General features: G+C 42.2%; 1 protein-coding gene across 3 annotated transcripts in view; it reads left to right on the top strand.

Moving 5' to 3' along the window:
- The first annotated feature begins 2,678 nt into the window (after nt 1–2,678).
- Nucleotides 2,679–27,611, top strand: part of Tpd52l1 (TPD52 like 1) — a 114,704-nt gene continuing 89,771 nt past the window's right edge. For 2 of the 3 annotated variants that reach the window (XM_032894869.1, XM_032894868.1), the window contains exon 1: nt 2,679–2,905. In XM_032894869.1, coding sequence (XP_032750760.1) covers nt 2,887–2,905 — 19 coding nt within the window. In that variant the 5' untranslated portion in view covers nt 2,679–2,886. The remainder of the gene's footprint in view (nt 2,906–27,611) is intronic. The other variant, XM_032894867.1, reaches the window with a different exon arrangement.

The raw sequence follows: 27,611 nt of genomic DNA, 5'->3' as shown, positions 1-27,611 counted from the left end.
AAGAAAAGGCAGAGCCTTTCTGCCTTCTTCCTCTTCTCTTTCTTTCTCTTCTCTTTCTTTCTCTTCTCTTTCTCTCTCTTCTCCCTCTCTTGCTACCCTCAACCCTTGTCTCCATCATCCCAATAAACCCCTTCCACACGGGACCATGTTGGCTTGGTGTGGTTTGTCCAGACGCAAGTCATGATTTCTATCCCAACACTGCCCACATCCCATGAGCACCCTCAGCACTGCGCATGATCAACAGCCTAGAGCTGCTTCAGGCCAGCTCGCCTTCCCTTGGCCATCGATGCTGTCCTCTACACCATTACTCCTTCAGAACGAGCCTCTCAGAGAGGTCCAGAACGCATTAACTATCTCACACCTGTGTGTTGTGCTCCAGGCATAGCCGCCAAAAAGACAAGGAACTTGCTTGTGTAAGCTTTCAAGAGGCTGAGGAACTCCATGATTGTGAGAAGGAAAAGGAAGCTTCTTGTTGACTTGAGTCCCATTTTCTCAGCTGAGTCACAGCTTGGTGGTGTTCTGGTTTGAAGGTAAAAAAACAGAAGTTCATGTGTTCGACCTCAGTCTCTAGCTAGTACTGCTGACTTGTGAGACAGTGGAAATTTCGAGAGGACAAGCTCACACTGCAGGAAACGAGTGAGGAAGGGAGGGTTTGTGCATTATAGCCAAGCCGCATCAGTCTCTGTCTCTGTCTCTGTCTCTCTCTCTCTCTCCTTTCTTTATTCTCTCTTTCACTCCCTCCTTCCCCCTCTCTCTTCCTGTTTCCTCCCCTCCCCTTCCTCCCTCTCTCCTTTCCTCCTTCCCTTCTCCTATACTTCCCTCTCTTCCTATCTCTCTTTCCCTTCTCCCCTCCCCTCTCTCTTCTTCTCTCTCCCTCCTTCCACCCACTCCCTCTCCTCCCTTCCTGGCTTCATGTCTGATATCTGTCTACAGTGACAATAAAAAGTAACAAATACGGGGGTCACAGGACTATTTGGCTGCTTAGACATCCTTCAAGATTCAGATGAAGTAAAACAAATTTCCTCACCAGGGTCTGACTTGAGATGTCTGTAGTGGTGGTGAACTCAGGCATTTGGGCCTTGCCTTGCACAGCTCTCAGTACCTTCGCTCGATTCATGAAGGATCTGTTTATCCTTCCTTTTCAATAGATCATGAACCCCTTGAAAGGGAAGGGAGAATTGTGCCCTTCATTTATAGTCTTGGAATCTAGCCAAATCCCTAGGGCAAAGAACGAATGTCCAAGTCTTATGATCATTAAAAAAAATGACCAAAATGTTAAAAGGGCAGAAGCTTAAAGTTTTAGCAATTGGAAACAAGCCAGACGAAAGTAGGTGGCTAGAGATGAAAAGTCAGGAACAACGTTAGCTCATTTTAACTGCTGGGAGTCAACTGTTGTGACCCGATGTGTAATTTCTAGGATTAAGAAGACCAGAAAAACTGAATAGGCTCTAAAAGTGATTTATTCATCCATTTGCCACTTCGAACCTTCCTAGTTACTTTCACTAAAAGTCATAGGGTAAATGTCATGAAAATGATTACATACCTATGAGATCTTCAGCACAAAACTGAGAAAAACAGACAAAACCAACCAACCAAAAACCACCTGTTTGTGTACATGCCCCAAAACCACCAGCATTCTTTCTCTCAAGGGAAAGGACGCCCATTCATATTTCTAGCCTGTAACTTTGAGAGTAACTTGGATGTGGTGAAAATAGACGACTTTTTGATTGATTATTCACTATCTTTCCTGAGCTGTAAATCTGCTTGAGGCTCTTTGGCTGAAATTACGGGAGATTTCATATAATAACCACCTTCAATCTCACCAGACTTTCTCATCTATTTTATAGAGAAAGAGAATGACACCCTTTCACCAAAAAAAAAAAAAAAAAAAATGCAAACTATGTAACACCAGGCGTAAGAAAATGCTAGACTGTGCTTTGTGGAGTTTGTGAGATGCTGAGGAAAAGGAAGTAGGTAGAAACTGGTGGAGGTGACGTGTGAACGCCCATTCATACTCACTATTGGTTTTCCAGTTACACTTCCAGACAAGCCTTGACACAGGACTGAAGTTTCAGTCTTCTCTGAAAAGGACTACACCACCAACCCAGTGGCACAGCCTACAGGCTCTGGATAACAAGGCTCATGCTAACACAAAACACAGCTTTTCTTCTGTTAAGTCTCAAAATATTGAGACTTAACCTATCCCCGCGCCAACACTGCCTAGCCTCGTTTCAGACTTTTGTTTGAGACTGAATCCATGCCCAACACCCTAAGTGCAGTAGAGTGTGATGAACTTTACAGAGGAAGTTTACACATTACATAACCTTAATAACTTATGTTTTGGTCCGAGTTACAGCGCTGTTTACTCAGTGTTAGAAGAACCAATTACATTAAGTAAGAGTTCTTTAAACGGGCATATAAAACAAAGTTATGTAATGGGCAGTTGACAAAAATATGGTACTGGGGCGCCCAGGAACCTAACACTACCGTCTCCACCAGAAGCAGTGGCTCAGCATTGTACCCCTACCCTCCCTATCTCCTTCCTGCCAAGGCATTTGTGTCTTATCTTGCAGGCTTCTGGTTGTCTGGGCATTTGCACCTTGGAGGGGAAGCCTCCCACTGGGTGCGCAGAGCGGCCAGTAGGTGGCGCCCAACCTGGCGTTCTCCGCTGCGCTGGGTGGACCAGGTGGACTGGAAGGGGCGGAGGTAACCAGCAGCGGCCAGTGGTGGCCGCCCGCAGTCCCCCGCCTCCTCCACGCTACGCTCGCCCAGAAGAGGGCACGGGCGGCGTGGCTGGCAGTCTTCCGAGCTCGGGCACCGCTACCATCTGCTGCTCTGCGAGGAGTCCGTGGATTCCCTGCCGCGCTCAGCTCCACGCCGGCCACCATGGAGGCGCAGGCACAAGGTGGGTGGTCGCCGGTCGCCCCCGAGGTCTGGTCCTCAGAAGCCCAGAGAGACTCTCTTCCTTTACCTAACTTTACTCCCGGACAGACAGGGACATCCTACGCGGATGGAACTCGGAGCCGACGCGCGCCTTCGGGATCACGCTTGCATCCTTTGCCTAACTCAGATTTTGCGGTGGGGCTGGGGACCAGGGAAGGAATGGGGACCCAAAAACTGAGTAGCCGGTCCTCAGGGGATTGTGTCCTTGTCTGCACTGTGTTGTCCCTTCCAGCAGTCTGTGGGCCACACTTCCTCAACCTGGAAGGTGCTCAAAGGACCTGTTGTGTAGGCTCCGGATCCCTGCGCTGCTCTCCACCCCCCGGGGGTGGGCGGTGGGGGCGGGGGAGCTGGTTCCTTGGGATTCGGGCCCTGGAGCTCACGTCCCGCTGTTCACAAGTTAGGCGCGGACCCGAGAGAGGTGGTAGTTTTGTGGAGATTCAGTGCCCCTGCTATACAGGGGCTGCAGCGTGGGGGGGGGGGGTTGGCCTTTCAATGGCAAAAGAGCTTCACAACTCCCCCCACTCCCACTCCCTCGCCCCCGCCTCCAGATTGATAACCCTGACCTGGTTTTTCATCCTTTCCTTAGAAAGGATGGGAGGTGGTCCTATGTGGGGCGAGAGACAGAGAGGACGAAAACGCTCAGAAATCCACTTTGGAAGCGACACTCAGAAGGAATGGGTTGCATTAACGCCATCAGGACTACCTTTCTTCCCACTGAGGAATTCTGTTGTGCCTTTTAAAATACATAAACCTTTCTTTTTTTTTAATGAAGTAAAGAGGTTCCGGACCTCATGCGTTCTAAGGGCAATGGCAGCTGGAATGAGGGCAGCTTTGGCAGTCTGTAGGTCTGGAGTCACTCAGTTGGTTTGCTGCCAGGATCACAATAGTCTGAACAACATGAACCATACTCTTCTTTGGTTAAAGAATCAGCCAAGGTCCTGCCCGGAAGCTACAGCACACACACCCCCTCCCTAACACACACCCATTATCTGAAGAGGAAAGGAGAGTGCAACCCTGGAGTTGAGCTCGAAACCCGAATCCCAAAAGCATGAACAAGTCCAGCTGGGTAGTGTGGGGGTCAGCGGATGTAGGGTTACTGGGGAAGCATCAGGAAGGAGTGAGAAGGATTCTGCCTAAACCTTCTAGAATAACAAGAGTCTTCATTGAGGCAGACCACATGATCAGATGTGGGTTGGGGCTGGGAGGAAGTCTGTGAAAGATGAGGAAACTACCCAGATGCTGATGCTGATCTGGGGCTGAGGAGTGTGTGTGACTAAACTGATAGAGTTCTTTGAGAAAGCTTGCATGTAACAACAGCTTACAGATGTGGCTGGGGGAAGGTCCCTGCTGACCTTCAGCAAGTGGAGAGCCCTGGTTGCTGGTCAGACTCGTCCAGCAGATGCCTTTGTTTCTGAACGAAAGCAGACACTGACAGTACTGGAGCTTTCCCACCTGACTTTCAGACTAGAATGCATTTATTTCTAAGTATTGTCGAGAATTGACACCAGGACCCTTATAAAGACACCAAAATCTCTGATGGAGACAGTTCAGTGCTTAAGAGCTGTACTGCTCTTGAAAAGGACCTAAGTTTGGTTATCTACACAACTCAGCTTTAGGGGATTGGATGCCCTCTTCTGGTCTCTGTGGGACACACACACACACACACACACACACACACACACACACACACACACACCACTTACAGTCAAAAAAAAAAATTAAACCCCAAGGATCTCAAGTGTATTTGATATCTGCCTAGGACCTCTTATTCATCTCCTGTACACTTTCAGTAGTCCCCAGATCACTTATTAGTGACAACGGAATGACAATGGAGAAAAGTCCGTACACATTCAGATAGTTTTTTTCAAGTATTATTTATCTGCATTTAATTATGGGCAAGTTTGAAGACCCCATGGATATGGACTCAAGTGGACTGGGCAGATCCCATAGCAGTCATTCTGGAATCCCTGGGGTCTGAGCATGAGAATACTTGAAAGCTACCCAAGTGATTCTATTATTCAATAAAATAGTAAAAGAATTACAGTAGTGAAAAAGCACCCACCTGAATTCTGATGGTCCCTGAAGCTGTAGACTTAGAAATGCCCTCGTTACTTCATCTGTGAGCAAATATTTGAGTGCTATCTTCTTGCAGACAGAGCATCAGATCAGCAAGACCAGACTTGATTTCCACTTCATGAAACTCAAAGCAGAGAATAAGATGCATGTGGCACTTACTTCACAAACTAAGATGTAAAACCACCACAGGGTACTGACAGGAGAGTGCCACACACTACAGTGAGAGAATCATAGACTTTAGGTCCAGTTATCAATAGTCAAAGTAGCTTAGTCTTGTTTGTTTTGTCTCTGCCTCTATTCTTGTTTTCTAATTTATTTTTATTGGATATTCTTTCAAATATTATTCCCTTTCCCGGTTTCCCGTCCATTAGCTCCCATCCCATCCTTATTCTGAATCTTCTATAAGGGTGTTCCCCCTCTCCAACCACACCCCTCCCTACCCTGACATTCCCCTACATTAGGGCTCCAGCCTTGGCAGGATCAAGGGCTTCTCCTCCCATTGGTGCCCAATCCTCTGCTACACATGCAGCTGAAGTCGTGGGTCTGCCCATGTGTAGTCTTTGGGTAGTGGTTTAGTCCCTGGTTTGGTTGGTGTTGTTGTTCATATGGGGTTGCAGGGCCCTTCAGCTCCTTAAATCCTTTCTCTACCTCCTCCAATGGGGACCCCGTTCTCAGTTCAATGGTTGGCTGCTAGCATTCACTTCTGTATTGTCATGCTCTGGCAGAGTGTCTCAGGAGACAGCTGTATCAGGCACCTGTCAGCATGCACTTCTTGGCATCAGCAATATTGTCTGAGTTTGGTGGCTGTATGTATATGGGTTGTATCCCCAGGTGGGGTAGGCTCTGAATCGCCATTCCTTCAGTCCCTGCTCCAAACTTTGTCTCCATTCCCCTCCTATGGATATTTTTGTTCCGCTTTTAGGAAGGATTAAAGCATCCAAACTTTGGTCATCCTTCTTCTTGAACTTCATGTGGTCTATGGATTGTATCTTGGGTAATTTGAGCTTTTGGGTTAATATCCACTTATCAGGGAGTGCATACCATGTGTGCTTTTTTGGGATTGGGTTACCTCATTCAGGAAGATATTTTCTAGTTCGATTCATTTGCCTATGAATTTCATAAAGTCATTGTTTTTGATAGCTGAGTAGTACTCCATTGTGTAGATGTACCACATTTTCTGTATCCATTCTTCTGTTGAAGGGCATCTGGGTTATTTTCAGCTTCTGGCTGTTATAAATAAGGCTGCTATGAACATAGTGGAGCATGTGTCTTTGTTGTATGTTGGAGCATCTTTTGGGTATATGCCCAAGAGAGGTAAAGCTGGGTCCTCAGGTAGTGCAATGTCCAATTTTTATTTCCAGAGTGGTTGTACCAGTTTGCAATCCCACCAATGATGGAGGAGTGTTCCTCTTTCTCCACATCCTCACCAGCATCTGCTGTCACCTGAGTTTTTTATGTTATCCATTCTGACTGCTATGAGGTGGAATCTCAGGGTTGTTTTGACTTGTATTTCCCTGATGACTAAGGATGTTGAACATTTCTTTAGGTACTTCTCAGCCATTTGATATTCCTCAGCTGAGAATTCTTTGTTTAGCTCTGTATCCCATTTTTAAATAGGGTTATTTGACTCTCTGGAGTCTAACTTCTTGAGTTCTTTATAAATATTGGATATAGTCCTCTATCTGTTGTAGGATTGGTAAAAATCTTTTCCCAATCTGTTGGTTGCCATTTTGTCCTAATGACAGTGTCCTTTGCCTTACAAAAGCTTTGCAGTTTTATGAGGTCCCATTTGTCCATTCTTTGAGCAAAAGCCATTGGCATTTTGTTCAGGAAATTTTCCCCAGTGCCCATGTGATTGAGACTCTTTCCCACTTTTTCTTCTATTAATTTCAGTATATCTGGTTTTATGTGGAGGTCCTTGATCCACTTGGACTTAAGTTTTGTACAGGGCGATAAGAATAGATTGATTTGAATTCATCTGACCTCCAGGTGAATCAGGACCATTAGTTGAAAATGCTATCTTCCTTCCATTGGATGGTTTTAGCTCCTTTGTCAAAGATCAAGTGACCATAGGTGTGTGGGTTCATTTCTGGGTCTTCAATTCTATTCCACTGATCTATCTGCCTGTCTCTGTACCAGTACCATGCAGTTTTTATCACTATTGCTCTGGAACACAGCTTGAGTTTAGGAATGCTGATTCCTCCAGAAGTTCTGTTATTGTTGAGGATAGTTTTTGATATCCTGGGTTTTTTGCTTTCCAAATGAAGTTGCAAATTGCTCTTTCTAACCCTATGAAGATTTCAGTTGGAATTTTGATGGGGATTGCATTGAATGTATAGATTGCTTTTGGCAAAATGGCCATCTTTACTATATTAATCCTGCCAATCCATGAGCATGGAAGGTCTTTCTATCTTCTGAGATCTTCTTTAATTTCTTTCTTCAGAGACTGGGAGTTTTGACATACAGATCTTTCACTTGCTTAGTTAAAGTCACACCAAGGTATTTTATGTTATTTGTGACTATTGTGAAGGGTGTCATTTCTCTAATTTCTTTCTCAGCCTGTTTATCCTTTGAGTAGAGGAAAGCTACTGAATTGTTTGAGTTAATTTTATATCCAGCCACTTTGCTGAAGTTGTTTATCAGGCTTAGTAGTTCTCTGGTGGAACTTTTGGGGTCACTTAAAGATACTATCATATCATCTGCAAATAGTGATATTTTGACCTCTTCCCCTCCAATTTGTATCACTTTGACCTCCTGTTGTTGTCTGATTGCTCTGGCTAGGATTGTGGGTACTATATTGAATAAGTAGCAAGAGAGCGGGCAACCTTGTATAGTTTCTGATTTTAGTGGGATTGCTTCAAGTGTCTCTCCATTTAGTTTGATGTTGGCTACTGGTTTGCTGTATATTACTTTTAATATGTTAGGTAGGGGCCTTGAGATAATCATGTTTTTTTTCTTTGAGTTTGTTTACATACTGGATTACATTGATGGATTTCTGTATATTGAACCATCCCTGTATCCCGGGGATAAAGCCTACTTGATCATGATGAATGATTGTTTTGATGTGTTCTTGGATTTGGTTTGTGAGAATTTTATTGAGTGTGTTTGTGTCAATATTCATAAGGGAAATTGGTCTGAAGTTCTCTTTCTTTGTTGGGTCTTTGTGAGGTTTAGGTATAAGCGTAATTGTGGCTTCATAGAAGGAATCGGGTAGTGCTCCATCTGTTTCTATTTTGTGGAATAGTTTGGACAGTATTGGTATTATGTCTTCTATGAAGGTTTGATAGAATTCTGCACTAAAGTCTTCTGAACCTGGGTTGTTTTTTGCCTGGGAGACTTTTAATAACTGCTTCTATTTCTTTAGGAGTTATGGGACTGTTTAGACGGCTTATGTAATCCTGATTTAACTTTGGTACCTTGTATCTGTCTAGAAAATTGTCCATTTCCTCCAGATTTTCAAGTTTTGTTGAATATAGGCTTTTGCAGTAGGATCTGATGATTTTTTAAAATTTCCTCAGATTCTGTTCTTATGTCTCCCTTTTCCTTTCTGATTTTGTTAATTTGGATACTCTCTGTGCCCTCTGGTTAGTCTAGCTAATGGTTTATCTATCTTGTTGATTTTCTCAAAGAGCCAGCTCCTGGTTTTGTTGATTCTTTGTATAGTTCTTTTTCTTTCTACTTGACTGATTTCAACCCTGAGTTTAATTATTTCCTGCTGTCCACTCCCGTTGGGTATATTTGCTTCTTTTTGTTCTAGAGCTTTTAGGTGTGCTGTCAAGCTGCTAATGTATGCTCTCTCCAGTTTCTTATTGGATGCACTCAGAGCTATGAGTTTTCCTTTAAGCTCTGGTTTATTTGTGTCCCATACATTTAGGTATGTTGTGCCTTCATTGGCATTCAATTCTAAAATTTCTTTTTTTATTTCTTCCTTTACCAAGTTATCATTGAATAGAGCGTTATTCAACTTGCATGTGTATGTGGGCTCCTTGTCATTTTTGTTGTTATTGAAGACTAGCCTTAGTCCATGGTGACCTGGTAGGAAATTATTTTAATCTTCTTGTATTTGTTGTGGCCTGTTTTGTGACTGATTATATGGTCATTTCTGCAGAAAGTACCATGAGGTACTAAGAAGGTATATTCTTTTGTTTTAGGATGAAATTTTCTATAAACAATCTGTTAAATTCATTTGGTTCATAACTTCTGTTAGTTTCTCTATGTCTCTGTTCAGTTTCTGTTTCCATGATCTGTCCATTAATGAGAGTGGGGTGTTGAAATTTCCCACTATTATTGTGTGAGGTGCAATGTGTGCTTTGAGCTTTAGTAAGGTTTCTTTTATGAATGTAAGTGCCCTTGCATTTGGAGTATAGATATTTAGGATTGAAAGTTCATCTTGGTGGGTTTTTCCTTTGATTGATAAGAAGTGTCCTACCTTATGCTTTTTGATAACTTTTGGTTGAAATTCTATTTTATTCGATATTAGAATGGGTACTCCAGCTTGTTTCTTGGGACCATTTGATTGGAAAATTGTATTCCAGCCTTTCACTCTGACGAAGTGTTTGTATTTGTCACTGAGGTATATTTTTTGTATGCAGCAACAAGCCAGGTCCTCTTTATGTATCCCGTCTGTTAGTCAATATCTTTTTACTGGGGAACTGAGTCCATAGATGTTGAGAGATATTAAGGAATAGTGATTATTGTTTCCTGTTATTTTTATTGTTAGAGGTGGAATTATGGTTGTGTGGCTTTCTTCTTATGGGTTCACTGAATGGTAATTACTTTCTTGCTTTTTCTAAGGTGTAGTTTTCCTCCTTGTGTTGGAGTTTTCCATCTATTATCCTTTGTAGGGCTGGATTTGTGGAAAGATATTGTGTAAATTTGGTTTTGCCATGGAATATCTTGGTTTCTCCATCTATGGTTTTGCTAGGTGTAGTAGCCTGGGCTGGCATTTGTGTTCTCTTAGGGTCTGTATGACATCTACCCAGGATCTTCTGGCTTTCATAGTCTCTGTTGAGAACTCTGGTTTAATTCTGATAGGTCTGCATTTATATGTTCCTTAACCTCTTTCTCTTATTGCTTTTAATATTCTTTCTTATTTTGTGCATTTGGTGTTTTGACTATTATTTGATGGGAGGGATTTCTTTTCTGGTCCAATCTATTTGGAGTTCTGTAGGCTTCTTGTATGTTTATGGGCATCTCTTTCTTTAGGTTAGGGAAGTTTTCTTCTATAATTTTGTTGAAGATATTTACTGGCGCTTTAAGTTGGGAGTCTTCGCTCTCTTCTATACCTATTATCCTTAGGTTTGATTTTCTCATTGTGTCCTGGATTTCCTGGATATTTTGGGTTAGGAGCTTTTTGTGTTTTACATTTTCTTTGATGGTCGTGTCAATGTTCTCTATGGTATCTTCTGCTCCTGAGATTCTCTCTTCTATCTCTTGCATTCTGTTGGTGCATCTATGACTCCTGATCCTTAGGTTTTCTATCTCCAGGGTTGTCTCCCTTTGTGATTTCTTTATTTTTTCTATTTCCATTTTTAAAGGCTGGATGGTTTTGATCATTTCCTTCACCTGTTTGGTTGTGTTTTCCTACAATTCTTTGAGGGATTTCTGTGATTCCACTTTAAGGGCTTCTACCTATTTACCTGTTTTGTCCTGTATTTCTTTAAGGGAGCTATTTATGTCCTTCTTAAAATCCCAGAGGGTACTAGACTCGTGAGATGTGATTTTAAATCCAAATCTTGCTTTTCTCGTGTGTTGGGATATCCAGTATTTGCTTTGGTGGGAGAACTGGGCTCTGATGATACTAAGCAGTCTTGGTTTCTGTTGCTATGGTTTCTGTGCTTGCCTCTCGCCATCAGGTTGTCTCGTTTGTTTGCTCGTCTTGCTACCTCTGACAGTGACTTAACCCTCCTATAAGCCTGAGTGTCAGCACTCCTGTAAAGCTGTTTTCTTACACCCGGATCTGGGTACAGAGAACTGTGGGACAGGTTCAACTCCAGGCATAGGCAGAGACCAGAAGAGTCCTTTCCCAGACTGCTCCCTCGTTTGTGTGTCCTGTGGCCTCCAGCAATGTTGCTTGGAGCAGAGGAGCTGGTCTTACCTCTGCTTTCAGATGTGTCAGCGCTCCTGGTGCCTGACTCAGGTCTGGGCACAGGCAGAAACCAGAAGGTTTCTGCCCCTGACTGCTCCTAGGTTCCTGTGCCCAGAGGGCACAGAGGGCATTAGATGGGTTCCTCTTGGGCCAGGAATGTGGTCTCCTCTGAGCTCTCAGGATTATCTGTACTTCTGAGAGTCCAGCTCTCTTCCCCATGGGATTTGGGTACAGAGAGCTGTGAGATTGGTTTCAGCTCCAGGTGCACGCAGAAACTGGAAGGATCCTGTCGCTGACTGTTCCTATATTTCTGTACCCAGAGGGCACTAGGCAGGTTCCTTTTGGGCCAGGAATGTGAGCAGAAGTGGGGGTCTCTCCTGAGCTCTCAAGATTGTCCACACTTCTGTGAGTCCAGCTCTCTCCCCCATGGGATTTGGATACAGAGAACTGTGGGATTGCTTCAGGTCTGGGCACAGGCCTCTGTCTCTATTCTTAATGCTTTATATGTATTGATTGACACCATGGTAGCACTGAAGGAGGTAGGTAGAGCTGTCATTTCCATTTTGCAGAGGAGGTGAGACAGTGGCTAGATTCTTGTTTATGGATAAATAGGCAATGAGTAGCAAAGTTAGTATTGTGAGCACCAATCCCACTCAGACCCTGGAAAGATAAAACTCAAGTCTTAACTGCCTCTCAACACTCTCTCCTCTGCTCTCACAGCTGGATGGAGCTGGATGGAGCTGGATTGAACCTCAAATGGGCATTTGATCTTAGATTCTAAAATAGCCCTGTGATGCCCAAGGTATAAGCAACCTGTGGTTTACTTTACAGTTTTCTGAACTGGAGACAGTTCTCTCTCTCCTTCTCTCTGTCTGCCTCTAAATCTAAAGGAAAGCAAATGTGTAAGAGATCAGGCCTGCATCTGGCAACTGGAGGCCCCTTGTTGCACAATGGTGCTACAGATATGGGTTATCCAAGTAGCTCAGAAATGCAGACGCAGGTCGTTGAAAGACCTGGAAATGAAATTCTCCAAACGTATTCATTGGGTTTGTGAAAATACTAAATTACTAACAGCAAAACAAGAAGATACCCTAAGGAGTTTGGCAGGACGGGGACAGGGGAATTATGAGTGGGTGATTTTGTGAGAAGGGGCTCATGATCAGCACAGAGTGGGCAGCTCCCACAGGAGGCCATTACCTCTGGCTGCTTTCCATTAGCCTGGAGAAGTTGGCCTTCACGTGTGTTCCTGGTGAAGGAACTTTATAATAGTGTGGAAAAGATGAGCATTCAGTATCAGAATTTTAATCTTTATCTCAGACTTGGGATTCAGTACAGTGCTTATTATGGTTTTGTTATGAATTATCTCCCTGTCGTCTTGTGTGTGGAATACTTGATGTCTCTATGGTGATTGCAGTCATTTGAGAGGCGGTTCAATTATGAGGACTGGACCGTAATCCAAGTGTGACTCTGTTGATGGTTTTGTAATATGACGACAGTCCTGGGAGTTGGTGGGAAGTGGGACCTGGACGAGGACATGGGTCCATGAGACTTTTGCATCGCATGGGATCCTGCTCTACTTCCTGTTTGCTTGAAGGAAGCAACTGTGTCCCACAGGAGCTCTAACTGAAGGAACATTCTGTCCATTACAGTCCAGCAGTCATAGAGCAAGCTGGCCATGGACCAGAGTTACAGAAACCATGAATCTGAATAATATTTTCACACAACAAGCTGTTTCCTCAAGCATTTTGTCACAGCAGGGAGCGCTAACTGGCCCACAGTATTCTGATGGTAGATTATGGCAGCCGGCTACAGTTTCTAGTCAACCACTTGGTGCTGTATGAAACAGTTGACCTGCTACAGTGAGCAACGGTGCTCAGCTATGATGTTTAATTGTTTAAATTGCTTCAGACTCTTCTCATGCTAAGGCATTTTCAACTTAGGGTGTGTATATTGGGGCATAACTTCATACTTAAATTGAGAAATACCTCCTGTAAGCAAATTTGGTTAGGAATTTAGCATGCTCTTGAGATGTGCATTAGCCATTTAAAAGTGAAAGTTCCTGATCCTTTTCAAGTGTACCTTGATGTTTTATTTCTCTAAATTGAAATAGCCTCATTGTTATGTTTCCCAGGGTGGTTTTTGTTTTTTGTTATTACTGTTGGGCTTTTTGGTTTGTTTGTTTTTGGTGTTTTTTTATGCTGAAAGGAAAACCTTGTTGTTTATGAAGTTGCATATCAAGTTACTAGTGGTTTAGCTTCCTGTGGCTTACAAATTACTGCAGACTTTGCAGCTGAAACCCATACAATTCTATAGACCAGAGAGACATAGTGGCAGCATTGACAGGGCTTGTCTGCGACTCACTGCCTTTCCTCTACCAGCTTTAGGTGCTCAAAGTCTTGTCTGGCAGAGGCACCAATCTCTGCTTCTGAGGTTGCAGCCGCAGCACGTCCCCCATTCTAACTGTGGTGAGTCTCTGCCCGTCTCATAAAAATTTGCACTGGCATTAAGGGCTCACCTGGCTAAATCTGGCTAAATTGCACAGCTCCAAAGCCTCAAATTCACCACATCTGTAAGGAATTTTTTATTTTCATATTAACTTGCAGTTTTTACAGTTAAGGATTGTTCAGTCTACTACAATAGTGCCTTTTTTCATTTGGACACTTAACCCAGGAGAATGGTAAAGTCTCATGAGTGTCATGAAATAATAAGTACTGGTTTATTCCTACCTGTTTGCAAATCCCGTTAAAATGCCAGTGTCAGTACTGATTTACATTATGCTTTGCTCAAGACCCTTGTGCCAGGAAGGCCTTACAACAGTTTTATATGGATATATAGGTAAAACCCAGTGGAAATGAATGAAAAGAAATAAGGAAGGATATAAACAGAAAATGAGGCCAGGAATGATGATCTGTGAAATATCAACAGCGTATAGTTTTTACTCTTTGGAACATGGACTCTTTCTTATAGCATTCATTTACTTTATGTGTATGTGAGCGCATGTATCAGTCAGAGGACAACTTTCAGGAGCTGGTTCGCTCCTTTGACCAAGTGATTCCCCAGGGGCTGAATTCAGGTCATCAGGCTTGCTGGCAAGCAAGTAGTCAACTATCTAGTCCCCCAAAGAGTGAGGACTTGCTTTGTAAACAACTATGCCATTTTATTACAGTCCTTTCTTCCTTCCCTGCTAAATATCAACAGGCTTCTATATGATTATATTACATTAGGAGACAATTCAGGTTTTAATAAAAATTTCATGCCATTTCAGGAAATAAAATCAAGTTTAGAACAATGGAATTTAACTGTCATTTTTTTGTAAAAATTCATACATTTATTTAGTGTTAGGGTAAAAGACCCCCGAAGCGGGGAGACCCTCACTCAAGTCTCGGGATGACGTGACCCCCCCAAGAATTCACGAGAGACCGATCTTGATGCAATCAACAAGAGGTTTATTGATAAGGATGACAGAAACCAGTGCACTGGGGTCGAGACTCGTATCCCACGCAAGGGTAGAGGAGTTCGACCTCGAATGGTTGGAAGAAGGGGTATTTAAAGGAAAAACCATACTGAATCACAAGGACGAACCTCCTGTTTCTCATGATTGTTCTTTAAGATTTTAATCTAACTTTATGGTTAACCAGTTGCTGCTACTATGGTCAGCTGCTGTTATGGTCAGCCGCTGTTATGGTCAGCTGCTGTTATGGTTAGCTAGTTTCTGGAATAAAGTGGCTGAACCAGTTGGTGCAATTACTCTTTCTGTGATCAACTAGCTTCAGGAACAGGCAGTTCCAGGGCCCGTTTTTGGCTTCAACTTTTGTCTAGGGGGCAATTTTAAACTTTTTCCTTTCAAGGGGAATGCATATACTCTACAGTATTCCTGTGGGGGTCAGAAGGCAATCTCTGGGAATTGATCCTCCTGCTATATAGATTCTGGGCATCAAATTCAGTTCATCAGTCCTGGTAGCAAGAACTTTTACCTGCTAAACCATCTCATATATGTGTTTGGTTATGTTGTATATTCTTGTTGCAATTCAAACGCAACTCATCAGAACATAATGAAACAGATGCTATTGATGGTTAGAGCCCATCTCAAATCGCTCTCCCTAACATTTCTTAATATTCTGAATAAACAGACTTACAGATTTCTTCAAAAACTTATGAACAGAGAGTCCATTTTGGCAGATTTGCTACTTAGCACTTTATAGCAACTAATAAACATTTCAGAAACTATTGATTCAGTTAAATAAATATCCCAGAAAATCTGTATCTGCTGTGATTGTAATAACAAGTATGGCAGACCCTTGGCTCCAGTAGGCACTGGGGCATCTGTAGTGGTTACAGCCCTGGAATCAAGGAAACCTGTCCACATTTTAATTCTACCACCCTAACTTAAAAATCAACCGACTCTAGGAAAAGTAATGGTTTCTCAGGGTCCCAGCCTCTTCGCATGTGGACTAAAGACAATAGGTCTAATGTTCTAGGGTCCTAGTGAAGCCTCAGTGAGTTAGCAAATGCGAGACATTTGAATGGTGCTCTGTACATGGTGAGCACTGAGTAGATGTTTGTGGTTGCCTCTCCTGCCAAGACCTGCCCGTGCATTCATTATTTTATGGGAATGTGTAGTAACATTGTAAGGTAGGTATCTTTACCTTTAACTCATTTGCAGACAGGAAAACCGAGGTCAGAAATGGAGTGAGAAAGACAAACTTCATTCCAGTTCTGCTGAATCGGAAGCATGTGCTTTCCTAGGGTCCTCCACTGGATAGAAATGGTATAGAAATGGAGGGTAGCAGAGTTAAGAATTCATCACCACGAGTAATCGTTCATAGAGCATTAGGTGGCTTATTTCCATCCCAATGGGATTTTTACAACTAATTCACGCTGAAGCTAATAATAACATTTTGGACTTGTACATACTGAAGATGACATTGTGTTATTAAAAAGTTGTAGAGAGTATTTAAGCTCAATCTGGGGCTTCTACCCTGCCTTTGATCATTCAGTTCCTGAATAAAAGGCACACAACTTTTATTATTTACACTAAGCCTTAATCAGCAGTAATGCTGGACGGATTTACCCTCTACGCTATTAGAATCTATTTTCCTATCAGTAACCCCGCGCTATCACTTACTGTGTCTCATCCGGGCTGCTCTTAACTCCAACTGGAGAGCCCTCATTGGCCATGCTTTCTTGACTACCAACCCATGGCGTCTTTCTTCTCTCCATCTTCTTCTTTTTCTCCTCATGATCTCTGAACCAAAGCCTGGAATACCAAGCCTATCTCCATTCTGCCCAGCAATAGGCAGAATCTTTATTTGCCAATCGGAAATAAATTGGGGGCAAGATCACAACGTAGAATCACTTGTGTCTATGTAGCACACTGTCTCATCTCTGGGGCAACTTGGTCTTGGGGGCCTGTATTTAGTATTACAACATATAGCAACAGACTAAACCTCAACGAAAATCACATCCAACTTACAAGGATGCTGTTTTCATTTTCTAGGTAAGGATGGTTAGTCAATTGTCCTCATCTCAGGAAACGTAGAAATGTTGGAGTATGCCAATGTGGATGGAGAAATTTCACAAGGCCCCCACTCCTAGATGAAGAACTACAGGAAACCAATGGATGCTGAGAAACTGAGAATCATTTCTCCTCTAGAGATGAGCTCCCAGATAGGTATCCAATCCTTTGTAATGCATACAAGAAGCAACACTATATGGACTCAGTAGGATACACACACACACACACACACACACACACACACACACACACACACACACTTAAAAAAGAGAATGTATAAATGGTTTAGATACAGTCAGCATGTATGAAATTCTCAAAATATTTTAAAATTTAAATAAAAAAAAACAAAACAGAGCAAGTTGCAAACAGCTAGACTCTGTACCTGAGGTTTTAGTAACTTTCAGAACCACCTGCTCATGTTGGCATGAGCGGTCAGAGCACCAAATTGCAATAGTGAACTCACTTTATAGTCTATACAATCAGAGAGCGTTTGAAGGGCAGAAGGTAATTGCACTATTATTCTGTATCTGGGTAGGGTCTAGGTCATAGAATCTGAAGGTAAGTTGGTATCCCCGAGACCTCTGAGAATATTCTTCCTAATATGGCTGAGGTTAGCAGCTTATTGCCCTATAGTACATGACGAAGAATTCTGTTAAATTGCCCAACATGGGCTTTGCAGAAACAGTACAGAATTTTTACTACTAGATCTAGGAATAGTCAGTTTAAAATAGCTTAAACGTTCCATTTCTTTGCCCATATCTAAGAATGTCAGTGTTTTTAATTTTATGTTTCTCTTCCCCCTCATGTGTGTATATGTCTGTGTATGAATGTGTGCATATTTGCGTGTGTGTGTGTGTGTGTGTGTGTGTGTGTGTGTAGCCCAGCAGTCTTCCTGTATCATTATCCACTGTATTGTCAAAGATAAGAGCTCTCAGTAAATCTAGGACTCACCATTTAGGCTATACTGACTGTCCACCCTACTTCCTGTCACTGGGGTTACAGATTGCTAACCCTTCACCTGGATTGCCAGGACCTAAATCCAAGTCTTTCTACATTAATAGCAGATACTACTATTTATCTACTGAGCCACCTCTCCATCCCCAATCTCATGACTTCTAAAAGAAACTAAAAGTTATGGGATATTTGTGTTCATTTCTGGAAAATGGGATCTGTATCCCTCAGACACTGATGAAAAGGACTAATTGTAAAAAGTACCCCCACCAACAGTTTGTTTTACCTTGTGAATATTATAATACGCAATTGTTTAGATGAAAATGTTTTATTGATTTCACTCTCACCCATATTCATATTAGCAAAGTACCTGCCTTAATGGAACTATGAAAACTAAAACCAAAACAGAGAATTTGCTCCTTAAGCTACTAGCAAGGTTTGTGACCAGGGTATAAAGTGTTAAATGAAGAAAAAAGTGTCTGCCCAAGCCACACACTTGGCCTGCTATCAGTGTATGCTGTATGCAGATGGTCATTACGGATGTTTTGGAATTCTCAAAATGATTCTTGGAAGCCACTTGTTAAACTCACTGAGTTATGATACAGTTAAGAACACAGGAAAACCCATGTTACAATGTAGACTCCAAGCATGCCATACCATGCTGTAGTCTATGGAATGTTTATAAAATAAAAATTCAGTTTACCTAAAATATATCCATTCAATTAAGAATTATTACTGATGTGCGGAGGAAGGCAACAAACATCTTGATGTATTTGAATAAAACTGAAGCTAAAAGGGAGCTTCCTGTCCTTCAATAATGATACATTGTAAAGAGGTTCTCAGGATGTGTTTGGTATACAAATGTTGCACTTTGATATATAAGAAGTAAAATTCCCAGATGGAAACCACGAATCTACAATACCCTTAGTCATCAGCAAACTGCTTCTTTTTTTTTTTGCAAGTGACAAAACTGGTACATTACTGTAACCAGAAAATGTACTGAAAATGTGTGACAGTGTCAGACCTAGCTCCATAGTTGCTGGTGGTTATTTATACCCTAGACAACTGCGTTTTCTCTGACGTAGATTTAAAATTGTGGGATCCTCTTCAACTCCTGGGAAATTGCAAAATAGGGTTTTCTTCTTTCAGTTAGAAATTTTTTTTCTCTATGGATCTGATAGCAAGGGCATCTTGTCAGAGGGGATCTAGGAAGCAGAAAGGAAAGGAAAGAAAAGTTTGAGATGAAGGGAGAGAGAGGAAGCATTGCAGATAGCTCTGTTTTAGAGTCTGGGTGTTGGGGTATTTGGGTTTTTTATTAATTTCTTCTTTATACGTGAATGAACCAGGAATAGCAATGGTAGGAGCTACAAGCAGACATACAGACAAACAACCATCATGGTGTATGCTTCTCAGCATTCCAGTTTCCAAATGGATTCCTTTCTACATAATGGCATTAGGGGAGGACAGTTTCCCCTACCTCACAGGGCAGGCCAGGAGGAAAATATAGTTCTTGCCCCCGGGATTTCTCTTTAATTGCTGAAGGATTCCAGGAAGTTCTAGCATATGCATGTTACCTGCAATGTTTGTTTCAAACAATTCAAGGGTTGAAAGGAGTGAGAGTCATGGTATTTTGAATTCACTTGTTTATAAAGTTGCTGATTTCCTTCCTTAAGAGAGTTGAGCAAGAATATTAATTAAATCAAGGACTAGTCCTTTATATCTTACCATTCAACATCTTAGATGTAAATTGAGATTTTGATGACCTTTTCTAATAAAAGAAAGTAAAAAACCCATTCCTAATTGGCTTCATCCCATGTTTAGTATACTCACTGTTAAATCTAGTTGACTGCAGCAACCAAGGAATTTGTAACATGAAAATAGACAACTGCATCACAGAGGTCTGACCATGGATAGGCACAGAGCTCAGAGCCACCATTCTACTGACTCTGGACTAGTACAAAGCATATCACCCTTTCGCCCTCAGATGAAGCCCTAAAGCCCCAGATAGAACATTACTTGTCTTCTCCTATACTAAACGGTGTCTACCTTAGCAGGGCTCTATTCTAGCTGTGTCCTTAGATTTGGTTTCTATTTGATTTGGAAGTAAAGGATTAGTACCTGCGATGGTTTGTATATGCTCGGCCCAGGCAGTGGCACTATTACAAAGGAATGGCCCTGCTGGAGTAGGTGTGTCACTGTGCATATGGGCTTTAAGACCCTCATCCTAGCTGCCTGGAAGTCACTATTGTGCTAGCAGCCTTCAGATGAAGGTGTAGAACTCTCACTTCCTACTGCACTATGCCTGGATGTTCCTACCTTGATCAGAATGGACTGAACTTCTGAACTCATAAACTAACCCCAATTATATGTTGTCCTTATTAGAGTTGCTTTGGTCATGGTGTCTGTTTATAGCAGTAAAACCCTAAGACAGTACCCTTTCCTTTTTCTCCTTTCTCTTTCAACACACAATCCACATGTTACCCCTCAGCCCTATCATGTTTGTCTATTATCAGTATTTCCCTCCTCTGATTTTCAGTATCCTAGAGTCCACTCCCTCTCTCCTCTTTCTTACATGAACCTTCTGTTCTCCTCTTGTCTACCGTAAGACTCAAGCCTTGGCTTGTGGTGTTTGTTTGTTTGTTTATGCCTACACTCATTCTTTTACCCATCGCTTCATGAAATACAGTTCTGGATTCAGTCAAAGTGTTAATCACCCCAGAGTATATTTTTTTCCACCCATGACCTTGCCCCACAGTTTTAAATGTCCACTTGCTGTGTCCACAGGAGTGTCTAACAAAATGTAGACTTGCGGTATGTAAAACTCTGTTTTCAAAGTAGGCTTAGAGTTGAGTAAGTTTGCCCACCGGCCACTGGTTATTGTACTCTAGGACGGACCAGTATTTCTCTCCTGCCCTCTCAGGACTCCTTAACAGGTAGTTTCTTTGCTTTCTCTCAGGCTTTTCTTTGCTTTTGGAATCTCAGTAGAAATCATCAGAACGATGCTCTCGCTCTTTGCTCCTCTTCTGAGCCCTCGAGTTTTTCTCTGTCTCGTCCCCCAACACTCTACTTCAGTTTTCCTCCTCAGTGGTTTTCTTTCCTTCTTTGATCCATTCCCAATCCTTTCAGCATGACCTGCAGACCTGGCAGCTAGAAGCCTGTTCTTGAGAGGGGGCTCTCAAGCTTATCCACCTCATCTTCTGAGAATTTAAGGTTTTGTTTTGTTTTTTTGTTTTTTTTTAATTCTCTGGACGGGTTTTCAAGGTTGTGTGCAGCTCTGGGTGACAGAAACCGCTTTCGTTAATGGCTGCCTTATTTGCTGTTGGCAGATATGAAACATATTTGCAACCCTTATAGAAATCAAGACTTCCCAATTTCAGTGCTACTCCCCTGTAACACACACACTGTCCAAACAGACAGACCTGGCCTTCATCAATTGATTACATCAGCCTTTTGGTATTATAGCTCGGGGAACTAGTGCAGCCATGTTATTTTGACAACTGCTATGACTAGGCGTAGTGAACTATCTTTTGGCTTTAGCCAACCAAGACATTGTGTTGTTTTTATCAGCATTCATGACGCTGCACAGCTAACTTTCAACTTGCAAGTACACTAAAATTTGGCGGTTCAGGATCCCTGACCCCCGTCCTGAACGTTTTCTGTTAACTCCACATACATGTGCTTCTGGATGAGCCTTTGTTTAAAGTGAGAACTTTATTTGTTGAGCCTGAGGCTCTGTTTTCTCTTCTAGATCATGCCCTGGGTTCCTGAGAGTCCAATTTCCTGGTTAAACAGCTTGGCTGGGTGGCCAGGTTTACACGTTCTTCTTATAGGCAGAGCCTGCCGCTGAGGGCCCATTCACAGGTGTGAGAGGAGATGAAGAGCCGGCTGATATGGGGTTGTAGAAGGAGTTGACTGAATATATAATCTAGGAATTAGTTTTCAAACTATGTTCTCTTGACCAGTATCATGGGCTCCACCCAAAAACTTGTTAGAAATGCAGTCGCGAAGGCGCAGGCTGACTAAATCAGAACCTGAGCCCTTCAAGTAGCTTTGGGAAAATGAATCTGCTAACAGCGTATATGAGCCTTGGATATAATCTCCCCAGGTTGAACTGCTAGTTGATCATGCATACCCTGACAGTATGAGACCCTGAGAGAGCTCAGCTAAGCTGTTCCTCCATTTCTGACCTGCAGGAATGGAAAACGATGACTATGTGTTGCTTCGAGCAGAAGCAGCCGTCTGTAATGTGGTGTGGGACTCTGCGTGGGAAGCGAGGGCAGGCTGGGAAATTCCCTTGGGAACCTGCAAGCATGATTGACAGTTGTGTCCTGGCCCTTCTCAGTCCCACACACTGTTTCCTCCCCATACACCGCACACTCAATATTTCCTCCCCTGCGCTTTGCAGTTGCTCTGCCTGCATTTAATGTTCTCTGTGTTTTTAATTTATTTTGTTCATTTTTCTTTTCTTCCCACACCTCCCACAGGTAAGTTCTGGAAGGCCAAGATAATTTGATTAGGTGGCTGCTGTCTAATCTCTAGCTCCTAAAACACAGCTCGAGCATCTGACTGGGGTTCAGGCAGCATTTGTAGAGCAGACAGAGCCATGGTCTTCATTTGAAAGTTAGCTGCTTCCTAAAAGCTCCGCCAAATCAGCTGGTTCTTACTGCTGCAGTCTTTGCTGGGTATCGGCTAATTGCATGAATGGAAAAATAAATGTGGGGGAAATAATTTAAACAAAATACTTAAGGAGAAAGAAAAACTGGATTCTACTCTCTGACCTCTTCCCATTAAAAAACGAAAGAGATTGCCAGTTTGCTGTTTCTGTGAGACAAGTGTTCATCTGCCAAGAGTCTTATTGCCTGCCGCACTCCGTCTCTCTGGGACAGTCTCTCGATGGTGCACAGTGGCCTGGGTGCCTTGTGTGTGTCTGTGTGAGTGTGAGAACACACTCATAGAAGGAATTCAAAAGGAAGAAAGGGTCTAGTTCCTCAGTTAATCCGTGACCAGTTTTCTTTTCTCTCTTCCTATGAAGAGACTATGCTCAATCCCTTTTAGAATGGCAGGGACCACTGGCCAGGGAAGAGAAGGTGCATAGACTTCAGGCTCTTAACCAGATACTGTTAAACTCTGATGTGGGTGTCGGCTGCCCACATCCTGTGCTCTCAAAGCAGCCTTGTTTTGGAATGACAGATTAGGCCAACATGTTTGCAGTCTATCATAATGGATCCCTTATAATTAGGCCAAGCTAAAACCAGTGAGATTTCAGATGGTTGCAAGTGACAAAGGGGGAAATGTTACCAAGGAAAACCCCTCATACTATAAAATGCCCTCTGCAGACCCCAGAATCAACTCAGAGGTGAGATCATCTTCCAGAGCAGAATCATAGCTTTTTCTAACGACCTTTCTGTCTCTGTCTGTCTCTGTCTCTCTGTCTCTTTTTCCTGTCCTAGTAAAACAAACTACAAGACGAAAATTTAAAAAAAAAATTCCATCAACATCAAAAACAACATGCCAACCCCCAAGGTCCTCTTGCTTTACTTGGCTTTATTGAACTTAAACATCACTGATCTAGTGGGTCTCACAGCTGAAAACTACACTTAGTTTTCCCTTGCTTTGCCGGAGATAACACACCCGACATGAGGGTTATAATAACTGCTGCCTTGATTGTCGTAGAAACGTGAAGACCACTTTTGCTAAATACTTTGGTTTTTCAATATACTCTAAGGGGTCTCTGAAAAGCTTGTCATTCTGCCTCCCTGGTGACTCTTGTTGCTGGTTTAACACTTGGGTGAAGTTATCTTCCTGTTAGCCTGCAAACCAGAAAGGAAAAGCATCTTCATGGATGTTAAAAAACTGTCATGTGGATGATGACTGCCCAAGTACCAGACTGATTCTCACTCCAGAAAACTCGATAAAACCTGACCTCTAGTGTCTTCTACTCAATGAGCAGCAGTCTGAACCCCCACTTAGTCACTATTGACCCCTTTATTTTCAAGGTGGCATCAGCTACCTCAGGCTAAAGTCAAATCAGAGAAAGTTATAGCTTGTCTTGTAATATTTAACTTGTTTGGCGCTTTACTGTTTCCATGGTCAAAAGTCCTACCATCTGGCACCCATCTGGGCCAACTTTGCCTTTGACTCAGGTGTGTGGTCCAGAAGGACTGGGTTACCAAAGCCTTATTATCCTCCCGAACATCAGTCAAATTTTTCTCTGAGAAGTCATTTTTTTTTTTTTTTTTATTAACTTGAATATTTCTTATATACATTTCGAGTGTTATTCCCTTTCCCGGTTTCGGGAAAACATCCCCCCCCCCCCCTTCCTTATGGGTGTTCCTCCCCCACCCCCCCATTACCGCCCTCCCCGACAGTCTAGTTCACTGGGGGTTCAGTCTTAGCAGGACCCAGGGCTTCCCCTTCCACTGGTGCTCTTACTAGAATATTCATTGCTACCTATGAGGTCAGAGTCCAGGGTCAGTCCATGTATAGTCTTTAGATAGTGGCTTAGACCCTGGAAGCTCTGGTTGCATGGCATTGTTGTACATATGGGGTCTCGAGCCCCTTCAAGCTCTTCCAGTTCTTTCTCTGATTCCTTCAACGGGGGTCCTATTCTCAATTCAGTGGTTTGCTGCTGGCATTCGCCTCTGTATTTGCTGTATTCTGGCTGTGTCTCTCAGGAGCGATCTACACTTCTGCACTTCTTTGCTTCATCCATCTTGTCTAATTGGGTGGCTGTATATGTATGGGCCACATGTGGGGCAGGCTCTGAATGGGTGTTCCTTCAGTCTCTGTTTTAATCTTTGCCTCTCTCTTCCTTGCCAAGGGTATTCTTGTTCCCCTTTTAAAGAAGGAGTGAAGCCTTCACATTTTGATCATCCGTCTTGAGTTTCATTTGTTCTAGGCATCTAGGGTAATTCAAGCATTTGGGCTAATAGCCACTTATCAGTGAGTGCATACCATGTATGTCTTTCTGTGATTGGGTTAGCTCACTCAGGATGATATTTTTCCAGTTCAACCATTTGCCTATGAATTTCATAAAGTCGTTGTTTTTGATAGCTGAGTAATATTCCATTGTGTAGATGTACCACATTTTCTGTATCCATTCCTCTGTTGAAGGGCACCTGGGTTCTTTCCAGCTTCTGGCTATTATAAATAAGGCTGCGATGAACATAGTGGAGCATGTGTCTTTTTTATATGTTGGGGCATCTTTTGGGTATATGCCCAAGAGAGGTATAGCTGGATCCTCAGGCAGTTCAATGTCCAATTTTCTGAGGAACCTCCAGACTGATTTCCAGAATGGTTGTACCAGTCTGCAACCCCACCAACAATGGAGGAGTGTTCCTCTTTCTCCGGATCCTCGCCAGCATTTGCTGTCACTGAGTTTTTGATCTTGGCCATTCTCACTGGTGTGAGGTGAAATCTCAGAGTTGTTTTGATTTGCATTTCCCTTATGACTAAAGATGTTGAACATTTCTTTAGGTGTTTCTCAGCCATTCGGCATTCCTCAGCTGTGAATTCTTTGTTTAGCTCTGAACCCCATTTTTTAATAGGGTTATTTGTCTCCCTGCGGTCTAACTTTTTGAGTTCTTTGTATATTTTGGATATAAGGCCTCTATCTGTTGTAGGATTGGTAAAGATCTTTTCCCAATCTGTTGGTTGCCGTTTTGTCCTAACCACAGTGTCCTTTGCCTTACAGAAGCTTTGCAGTTTTATGAGATTCCATTTGTCGATTCTTGATCTTAGAGCATAAGCCATTGGTTTTTTGTTCAGGAAATTTTCTCCAGTGCCCATGTGTTCGAGATGCTTCCCCACTTTTTCTTCTATTAGTTTGAGTGTATCTGGTTTGATGTGGCGGTTCTTGATCCACTTGGACTTAAGCTTTGTACAGGGTGATAAGCATGGATCGATCTGCATTCTTCTACATGTTGACCTCAGTTGAACCAGCACCATTTGCTGAAAATGCTATCTTTTTTCCATTGGATGGTTTTTTGGCTCCTTTGTCTAAAAAAAATCAAGTGACCATAGGTGTGTGGGTTCATTTCTGGGTCTTCAATTCTATTCCATTGGTCTATCTGTCTGTCTCTGTACCAATACCATGCAGTTTTTATCACTATTGCTCTGTAATACTGCTTGGAGTTCAGGGATAGTGATTCCCCCTGAAGTCCTTTTTATTGTTGAGGATAGTTTTAGCTATCCTGGGTTTTTTGTTATTCCAGATGAATTTGCAAATTGTTCTGTCTAACTCTTTGAAGAATTGGATTGGTATTTTGATGGGGATTGCATTGAATCTGTAGATCGCTTTTGGTAAAATGGCCATTTTTACTATATTAATCCTGCCAATCCATGAGCATGGGAGATCTTTCCATCTTCTGAGGTCTTCTTCAATTTCTTTCTTCAGAGTCTTGAAGTTCTTGTTGTACAGATCTTTTACTTGCTTGGTTAAAGTCACACCGAGGTACTTTATATTATTTGGGTCCATTATGAAGGGTGTTGTTTTCACTAATTTCTTTCTTGGCTTGTTTCTCTTTTGTGTAGAGGAAGGCTACTGATTTATTTGAGTTAATTTTATACCCAGCCACTTTGCTGAAGTTGTTTATCAGCTTTAGTAGTTCTCTGGTGGAACTTTTGGGATCACTTAAATATACTATCATATCATCTGCAAATAGTGATATTTTGAATTCATTTCCGATCTGTATCCCCTTGACCTCCTTTTGTTGTCTGATTGCTCTGGCTAGAACTTCAAGAACTATATTGAATAAGTAGGGAGAGAGTGGGCAGCCTTGTCTAGTCCCTGATTTTAGTGGGATTGCTTCAAGTTTCTCTCCATTTAGTTTAATGTTAGCCACTGGTTTGCTGTATATGGCTTTTACTATGTTTAGGTATGGGCCTTGAATTCCTATTCTTTCCAGGACTTTTATCATGAAGGGGTGTTGAATTTTGTCAAATGCTTTCTCAGCATCTAATGAAATGATTATGTGGTTTTGTTCTTTCAGTTTGTTTATATAATGGATCACGTTGATGGTTTTCCGTATATTAAACCATCCCTGCATGCCTGGGATGTAGCCTACTTGATCATGGTGGATGATTGTTTTGATGTGCTCTTGGATTCGGTTTGCCAGAATTTTATTGAGTATTTTTGCGTCCATATTCATAAGGGAAATTGGTCTGAAGTTCTCTTTCTTTGTTGGGTTTTTGTATGGTTTAGGATTAAGAGTAATTGGGCCTCATAGAAGGAATTCGGTAGTGCTCCATCTGTTTCAATTTTGTGGAATAGTTTGGATAATATTGGCATGAGGTCTTCTATGAAGGTCTGATAGAATTCTGCACTAAACCCGTCTGGACCTGGACTCTTTTTGTTTGGGAGACCTTTACTAACTGCTTCTATTTCCTTAGGAGTTATGGGGTTGTTTAACTGGTTTATCTGTTCCTGATTTAACTTCGGTACCTGGTATCAGTCTAGGAAATTGTCCATTTCCTGTAGATTTTCAAGTTTTGTTGAATATAGGCTTTTATAGTAAGATCTGATGATTTTTTGAATTTCCTCTGAATCTGTAGTTATGTCTCCCTTTTCATTTCTGATTTTGTTAATTTGGACACACTCTCTGTGTCCTCTCGTTAGTCTGGCCAAGGGTTTATCTATCTTGTTGATTTTCTCAAAGAACCAACTTTTTGGTTCTGTTGATTCTTTCTATGGTCCTTTTTGTTTCTACTTGGTTGATTTCAGCTCTGAGTTTGATTATTTCCTGCCTTCTACTCCTCCTGGGTGTATTTGCTTCTTTTTGTTCTAGAGCTTTTAGGTGTGCTGTCAAGCTGCTGACATATGCTCTTTCCTGTTTCTTTCTGCAGGCACTCAGCGCTATGAGTTTTCCTCTTAGCACAGCTTTCATTGTGTCCCATAAGTTTGGGTATGTTGTACCTTCATTTTCATTAAATTCTAAAAAGTTTTTAATTTCTTTCTTTATTTCTTCCTTGACCAGGTTATCATTGAGTAGAGCATTGTTCAATTTCCACGTATATGTGGGCATTCTTCCCTTATTGTTA

Source organism: Rattus rattus, chromosome 2, assembly GCF_011064425.1.
Source record: "Rattus rattus isolate New Zealand chromosome 2, Rrattus_CSIRO_v1, whole genome shotgun sequence".
NCBI classification, from domain to species: Eukaryota; Metazoa; Chordata; class Mammalia; order Rodentia; family Muridae; genus Rattus; species Rattus rattus.
The sequence above is the reverse complement of the archived record's forward strand: the minus strand, read 5'-3'. Positions and strand labels throughout refer to the sequence as shown.